At 41.9% G+C, this 8,285-nt stretch overlaps 2 protein-coding genes across 3 annotated transcripts in view; one reads left to right on the top strand and one right to left on the bottom strand.

The window, feature by feature from the left end:
* The window catches only part of PDCD2 (programmed cell death 2), a gene marked incomplete at its 5' end in the record, with an annotated part of 3,582 nt that extends 105 nt beyond the window's left edge, over positions 1–3,477 (top strand). The window contains 5 exon segments of the mRNA XM_010192930.1: positions 1–90; positions 1,140–1,227; positions 1,229–1,247; positions 2,522–2,638; positions 3,316–3,477. The exon segment at positions 1–90 is cut by the window's left edge and continues 105 nt beyond it. Coding sequence (XP_010191232.1) covers positions 1–90; positions 1,140–1,227; positions 1,229–1,247; positions 2,522–2,638; positions 3,316–3,477 — 476 coding nt within the window.
* A 2,163-nt stretch (positions 3,478–5,640) lies between these two features.
* Positions 5,641–8,285, bottom strand: part of TBP (TATA box binding protein) — a 9,304-nt gene continuing 6,659 nt past the window's right edge. Inside the window, exons 6-7 of one of the 2 annotated variants that reach the window (XM_010192928.1) lie at positions 7,929–8,026; positions 5,641–6,314 (exon numbers count right to left, since the gene is read on the bottom strand). In XM_010192928.1, the coding sequence (XP_010191230.1) occupies positions 6,235–6,314; positions 7,929–8,026 (178 nt within the window). In that variant the 3' untranslated portion in view covers positions 5,641–6,234. The remainder of the gene's footprint in view (positions 6,315–7,928; positions 8,027–8,285) is intronic. The other variant, XM_010192929.1, reaches the window with a different exon arrangement.

Here is an 8,285-nt window from a genome sequence, read left to right as displayed (position 1 = left end):
CTGCTGACAGCACCATAGATCCCCATGATGAACAAGAAGCTGTAGATACATCAAAAGACCTGAAAGAAAAAGAGGAACCCAGAGTTACAGGCTGTGCGGGTAAGAAATAAGATGCCATCTGTAATTCTTCCTAATGTATTATGTCTTTAAAATACTGCTGTTTTAAGTCTTCATTGTTAACTACTGGTGGCAAAAGGCTAAATCTACGGTCATTTGTTGTGTAAGTTTTTTTGTATACATCCCATAATAAGTTGCTTTTAGGAGAGAGACTTGCCAAGCCCCCAGCCCCGGGGGCTGTTGAAGCGGCTGTTGCTGCAGTGAAGCTGCAGGTAGCTGGGGGTCACGCTGTGTCCCTGTGTGCTTCCTGCAGATAAGCAACAGCTCCTGTGAGAAGCACGGGCCCTGAGCATCTGCTGCTGGACCCTGTTGGAACCGGGAGGGTGAGACGGGTGGTCTTGGCTTGACTTGGTTCGATTTCTCTTAATGCATGGAAAATACTTAACAAATCTCCCTGTCTGTGTTACAAGAAAATGATTCTATTTTAACTGACCCTGAATTAAGCAGTTGAAGTGCAGGCACCTCCCCCTTCCTGTCCCCCCCCAGATTCACCATGGGTTTGCAGCTCACCACTCTGGCTGTGCACACGTCCAGCCTGGAGAGACTGTGGTGTTACAGGGGAAGGCTGCTGGGTTCCCAGCTGTCCCTTACTGGGGTCCAAAGCTGTCTCAAGACTGCTCCTTGTTGATGTGAATGTAACAGATAGGCTCCAGTGCTAGAAACTGAGGTCTGGCACATCCACGGCACGGGTGGTCTGTTCCAGATGTCTGAAGGTGCAGCAGCTCAGCAGTACCTGCTGGGAGCCATACATTTTGGTAGAGTAATTCCTTCCTTTTCCAGCGTTCAGTACTGCCATCTATGTTTAAAATGCAACTAAATGCTGCATTGTTGTTGTTGTAATGTTGTTGTAAATGGATCTGTGTGTGACCGACTCTTAATATGTCACAAAAAAAGTCTGAGGGTTTTACACTGGAAATGATATTTGAGAGCAGAATGCACTTAGAGGTGCAATATTGTTTTTAGGTTTTGGCTGTCTTGCATTAGCTTGTGACCTTTGTGTTGGTTTTTTTTCCCTTGCATAGGTGGAGCATTTCAGTCCTTAGATGAAGAGACATTGGAAGCGATGGCAAAACATGAGACTGAAGAAGACAGAATCTTCCGGGTTTTTAAAAAGATCTGAACCAGAGCAGGTCAGAAGATGGGGCGGCCTTAGAACTTCCAGGTTCTGGCACGGCGTCCTGCTGTACCTGCAAAACATTTCACTGCCTTTTGTACCCAGTTAGAAATGGCCATGGGGGTGTCTCCACATCCTCCACACGCTTTAACCAGCTCACCCTCATCTTCCTTACGTGCAGAAATTGATTCATGCTGAAGGAAAAAATTAATACCTGCTTATCTATCTCAAACAGAAATTGGTCAGGATGATAAGACACAGGGGTGCTGAAGGCGGGAGGAGGACCTGCCATCCTGCGAAGTGCTTCTAACCAAAGGAGGTGGTGAACCATCACTTTCTTCTCCAGCCCTTAGCCCCATTGGGTTTCCTTCTCAGCAGAACCAAAACTGCAGAGGAGCTCTGTCACAGTCACCAGCTGCATGGGGGAGTTGGTTTGGCCTTTTTTAAGGTTGAGAAATTAGTGATGGCTTTAAAATTTCAACTGTTTAAACTGGAAATCTCCCATGCTAGATCTTGCTAATGCAGGAGGCTGAAAAATGCCACACTGTCAAACAAAAGCATGGTTTCTGGTTCCATTCAGAGCAAATACAGGCTTAAATCCATGAAAGGGGTGGAGGAAGAAGAAATTCTCTCCATGTTTTTACCTGGTAGCTGATGGTTGAGGGTGCACTTCCAGAGAATAGGAGACTTTGAGTCTGTTCCTCCCACTGAAGTAGGTGCATCACCTCCCTCTCACCATCCCCATACTGACTGATCTGCGTAAGAGTCCTCCTGTTGATAATGCCTGATGTGCTGTATAAATATTTAGACAGTAAGAGAACAACAAAGGATATGAATGTCTGAAAATACCTCCTCCTTGCATGTTAAGACAGAGCCCTTGCATTTCGATGCAGAATTGCAACTAGAGCTGGGTTGCATTCCTGGCTTTTCTGTATGCTTCTATGTGCTAATTATCAATCTGCTCTTCATCTCAAGAATAAAAAATACATGACATTTCTGGGTCCCTTAATTAGACAAATACATATCATTGCAATTTACCCCTGGATCATTGCAAAAAATGCTGTATGAATACTTGCATGAGTCGAATAGTTAAGAAAACTTTTGTAAAGACCCTGGCTTATTTAGAATACCGCATTTGCAACTGATGGACTTTGCTGTGGCTATAGATGTTGCCATGGGTATTTCTTGAAGGACCTGATCTTTTTCTGCACCATAGTAATGGCTTTGTCTATGTCAGTAAATACCAATTTTACAGCAAGTTGAGAAGACTAAACGTCTGTTCTATTTCAGATTATTAGATACTGCAGAGGAGGAGAAGGCCCAGTCTGGGTATCAGGTGAAAATATTCCTGAAGAAAAAGATATCCCGAATTGTTCATGTGGTGCCAAAAGGATTTTTGAATTCCAGGTATGTAAATTCATTTAAAGATAATACAGGTAATGTAGTTCAGACTTAACAGGATCTGATTGTATAGGTGTTGGCTTGCAATTAGAGCAGGGTAGTTGAAGTTGCTACAAACTATGCTCAATTGTACAGAGCCCTTACTATTGTAACAGCTTTTTTTGTTATAAGACTTTCACATATAGAAGGTTGGTTCCTGTCTCATAATTTGCACCATCCACTTGGGAATATGGAATAATCTCTGAAGTAACAGAAGTCTGGTATTGTATATTTTTTAAAAAAGCCTTCAAGATGTGAATTGGAAATATGTCTGGCTGGAAGTATTCAGCTGTAGAATTTAGAACGCTAGAAGCATATGTATGGCAAATACACTTAATGTCATGCAAAGGCAAAACTTATGAAGGTAACTTCAAATGGAAGGAGGCTTACAAGTCAGGCAATGCTTAGGCAAATAAAACTTCTGTAGATGAAGTAAGTAGGGGTGAGTCTTTGATTCCCTGTGCGTCCACTACACTGTTTTGGGAGTTACAACTTTTTATTAGAGCTGCTGCATTACTTGGTAGCTTTGATTGGGATTTTGGTGTAAGAGAACATAAATGAAGGCAGGACCCTTCTTGGAGAAGAGGTGCAGGGAGAGGGTAGAGAGCTGTGGCCTGCCTCTAAACCTTCATTTTTCCTTGAAGATTATGCCACAGCTCCTGAACCACCTTCAGGTTGACAGCCTTGGAGAGAGCATTGACTGGGGAACGCTGGTGGTGTACACTTGTGCTGACAACTGCGGTGAGGGAAATAAATACCTGGAAGAGTTCATCTGGAAACAAGACTTCTCTGCAGGCTCTGTTTAATCTCCAAGTTACCAAGTTGAATCACCTGAAAAGAATGCTCAGGTATTCTTGATTCAATACATCTCAAGGTAATGGAACTGAAGTCACTGATACCGGTGTGTCTTGTAACAAGGACAGAACTACTGAAAACAGAGCTCGACAGCCTCTCTCTTGTGCTCCACAGGAGCACAACCTGGTAATGAAGACAGGTGCAGTTGTTCAGTGAATTTCACTTCCAATCTCAATTCTGAGTGCTTAAATAAAGATCAAGTATTTTTGGATTGGTGAAAGTATCTTTTGTTGGTGACTGAACTCCAAGAACTTAGGTTGTTGTCTGACTGGATTTTCTTTGTGCTGCTCAAAAATTACCATTAATTCACAGAGAAAAGCAGATGCTGCTGTTAGATCATTCGAGAACTTGTGCTCAGCAGGTATACAGGAGTCATAGCTAAGGCAAAGCTGCTTAGCCTTTTGCTGTGGAACTTTAATCCAATTCTCAAAAGGTGCACTGAAGCTAACTTGGCAGTTGCTACACGTTATGACTGAGCGGTCATTCAAGATAAAATGCACAAAAATTGTTTTATCTGACTTAAAACTATTAACTGAAACTATTTCTCCATGGGACTGTCTGGTGCAGAAGCAGTTTCAACAAAGTCAGCCCTACCAGAACATGTTTATCTTGTTACTGCCTGTAGCAGATTTTCAAGCTGATTGGTACCTTGTCTGCCATTTTTTGGTGAAGTGTAACAAAAAGTGCCCTCTGCAGGAATTATTCTGATACTTGACTGCCATATAGCTGAGGCAAGAGAAAAATGAAACCATCATGCTGAATTTACTATGATAGTTGCTTAACTACTCCTGTAACTATAGCTATATTTGCAGAAAAGATAAGGCTTATTTTTGTGTCTCAGGACAGAATTTACTTCAGTTACATATTCCCACCATTCACATCTGCTTACCAGTGATTCTGAAGGTGATTTTTATGAAAGCCCTGGGCCCACAGTTGTGTTTTGTTGGTTTTTTTTTGTATTAATTTAGATGTTGGAAATACTCAGATGAACAGACAATGAATGCTTTAAGTGTAAGCTGTTTGGCCATCACAGAACTTAATTTCTGAAAAGGTAGTTTTAAGCCTTGGTATGTGTCACAAACACCAAACAATCTTAAGTTGCTACAGTACAGCTTGATGGATTTTATTGAAAACCATCCCACAGTTACTTAAGGCTCTAAGTTTTCCTGCAGAGTTAGGATTTGCAGATAAGCTGGTAACAGCATGGGCAGTCGCACAGTTCTGTTCAAGAGCACTCAGGAATGTTCACTAGCTCACAGAACAGAGCAGAGTGGGACTGAAGGCAACACAGTGTTTGGGTATCTTGAACTTAACCTGGCAAAGCTACATTACTAAACAGCAGCTTTCTGGTAAGATCCATTAAAGCAATTCTCAAAAACACCTGGAGAAACACTGGTGTATACTGCTACGAGGGAAGTAGAGAGGACTGAGAATTGAGGTCACTCAGGATTTACAAGCACAACAGTAGCAAGCCCAGCCAAAACTTCATTTTGTCTGGAGTGAAACACCAACTTAGTATAAAGAGACCATGGTTACATTTGGGTTAGTTTTAGATAAAAGCTATGTGCAAGTCATAGAAAGGAGGTTACTATTACTGGAGAAAAAGTTTATTTTTACTTCTCAGCCTGTTAAGCTCCAAGCACAGTTCAGAGGGACAATTATGTACATACTGACTCCAGTTGAAAGGGCTTTGACATTTTACAGGAACACTAATATAGTGAGACTGTCATAGCTGGTAAAATACAAAAGTAGTAATTTAAAGAAATTCTAGAAGCTAAGCAAGGATTTTTTGTTCAAATTCAGTCAAGTGTAGCTATTTAAGACCTGCATAAATCCCATCTGTTGAACATAAGGCAACACATACTTGAACACAGACTTCTTTAACCGGTCATATCTTTTGCTTTAACGTACTAGAAATATCTAAGTGAGACGTTGCCAAGGACAGGATTGCTGCTAAGCAAACCAGAGCATTGCTGAGGTGCCTTCAAAATGACAAATCACTTATAGTGGTACATGTGCTACTGAAAAATCCAGATTAAATTAAAACAAAGTTTTCATTGTATTTCACTCTACCAGCTGAGTAATTTTAAAATACATTAAGACAGTTCCCATAGTTGTATAAACAGGGTTTATTGTACATGTGGAGCTGAAGGAAGAAAAAAAATGAAGGTATATATTATATATATATATGTACAGTGAGCCATTTTCATTAATAAATTTATTCTGTCTTGCTTAACACTGGAAAGAGGGAATGTGTCTGGCACCAAAGAAATCTGAAATTGAAAAAATTTAAAATCTTAAATTCTGAAAATTATAAAAATCATGGTCTCATGGAAGGAAGTTAAAACATATATACATGGCAATTTAAGTGGTGTATACACTGAGTGACACAGTTGCATTTGTCTTTTAAACCAACTTACGGAATTTTTATTAATAAAACTGGCATTAAAACTACTTAAAAGCTAGAATATAAATTAAACTTGGAGGGACTGCTCCAGGAGCAGCCCAGTAAAGCAACTCACAGTAACTCAGTAGATGTAATCAATAATACAGTTCCCCATGAGCACCGGGGAAGTAGGCACTAACTGGGAAATAGTCCAAGTCCTGGTGTTGCAGTTCATGGGAAGTCCATCTCTTGTTACTGCTGTGCCATACACAATAGCATTTAAAATATACCCCCCTAATTCCTCTGAAAGATGTAGGAACTGTTATGTTGTCTTTCTGAATCCCTTTAAAATAGGATAGATGTTTTCAAATGCTTCATAGATTTCTGCTCGTACTTTAGCACCTAGAAAAAGAGGGAATGAAGTTAGTTTGCACCTTTTGCCAAATACTTTAGCTTTTAGAATGTTTATTTGAACGTGACTCTATATAAAACCGATGCATATCCAAAAATCCCCATTTTTACAGGATTTTTTAAAAATACACATTCCATATAGAGTGTACGTTATCAGCCTTCTCACTGTTTATTCTGATAACTGGTACAACTTTTATTAGCATGTTTGTGCTTATGCTGTACTTGCAAATGGGATTTTTATCTACACAGTTTCTGCAGGAGACCCAACTACAAAGCACAGCCCTTCAGGATGTTTCTGCAGAAAGTCCTAACTAGTGAAGTTTTTTTTGAGCATGAACATCTGGGGAGCAAGCTCTGGCAGTGGAGACTGCTGCAGAGGCCTGCCACTTCACAGAATCACAGAATCTTAGGAGTTGGAAGGGAGCTCGAAAACCCATCCAGTCCAACTCTCCTGCCAGAGCAGAATCACCAGACTAGGTCACACAGGAACACGTCCAGGCGGGTTTCGAATGTCTCCAGAGAAAGAGACTCCACAACCTCTCTGGGCAGCCTGGTCCAGTGCTCTGTCACCCTCACAGTAAAAAAGCTTTTCCTCATATTCAGATTGAACCTCCTATGCTCCAGCTTGCTCCCATTGCCCCTTGTCCTGTTACTTGCCATACTGCAAGGACAAACTCCTGTCTGCAAGTCTTGGCAGGGTTGGTTTTTTTTCATAGTAAGACCTGAGTCATGAGGGGAAAAGGAATCACAGAGTGTTGGGTTGGAAGGAACCTTTAAAGGTGATCCAGTCCAATGCCCTGCAGAGAGCAGAGACATCTTTAACTAGATCAGATTGCTCAGAGCCCCATCAAGCCTGACCTTGAACGTCTCCAGGGATGGGAACTCCACCACCTCACTTGGTGTTCCAGTGTTTCACCACCCCCATAGTAAAGAACTGCTTCCTAATGCGTAGTCTAAATCTACCCTTCTCTAGTTTAAAACCATTGCCCCTTGTCCTATCACTACATGCCCTTGTAAACAGTCCCTCCCCAGTTTTCATGTAAGCCCCCTTCAGATACTGGAAGGCCGCTTATAAGGTCTCCCCGCAGCCTTTTCTTCAAGCTGAAGAACTCCAGCTCTCTCAGCCTGTCTTTGTAGGAGAGGTGCTCCAGCCCTCTGGTCATTTCTGTGGCCCTTCTCTGGACCCACTCCGGGTGAAGTGCCTGAAGCGGAGGAGGTCCTAGAGCTCAGCTGTCTCCCCTTCTTTGGCTGCTGTATCAAAGGAGAGTGGCAGCAGCCTCCAGCCAAGCTGTCAGCTCAGTCACACATACCCAGCACACACACAGACTTTCAGATTTTGCCAGAAACATTACCTATGCTCTTACAGCTTTTTGGGCACCTGCGTACTTGATCAGGATTCATGATCATTGCCTAAACGGACTTGGCCAAATGTGTGGTTTGCTTTGTGTATTCTCTTGCACAGAAAACTCTGCTACCTGTCCTTTCTCAGTACTGTCTTCTCTAAAGGAAAGCACCTAGCAAATTGCATACCTCTGGTATCACTGCGTGTGCACTGTAATACAGTCTAAATCTAACCTAGTGGAATAAAATACTGTCTTCACTTACCAGTTAAAACCACTTTTCCGGAAACAAAAATAAGGAGAACAATTCTTGGCTTGATCATTCTGTAGATTAAGCCAGGGAACAGTTCTGGCTCATAGCTGTAAGAGAAGAGTGTGACAGTGTTTAAGCATGCTTGCAGGACTGCAGCAATGGGCAGAGCAGATGTAGACCTCACTGAAATTTGGAGAGTGGCAGGAAAGATCACTTTGATGGGTTCATATTGGGCAACCTCAGTTACACCCGAGTCAGAGTGGTGATGGGAACAAAGATGCAGGTTTCCCTCTGATGCAAAGGAATAATCTAAACAGATGCCACTCTCTAAGCCAGTCAATATGCACCAAGAATGAAACCTAAGCAAGG

Source organism: Mesitornis unicolor, unplaced genomic scaffold, assembly GCF_000695765.1.
Source record: "Mesitornis unicolor isolate BGI_N332 unplaced genomic scaffold, ASM69576v1 scaffold24079, whole genome shotgun sequence".
NCBI lineage: Eukaryota > Metazoa > Chordata > Aves > Mesitornithiformes > Mesitornithidae > Mesitornis > Mesitornis unicolor.
The sequence above is the reverse complement of the archived record's forward strand: the minus strand, read 5'-3'. Positions and strand labels throughout refer to the sequence as shown.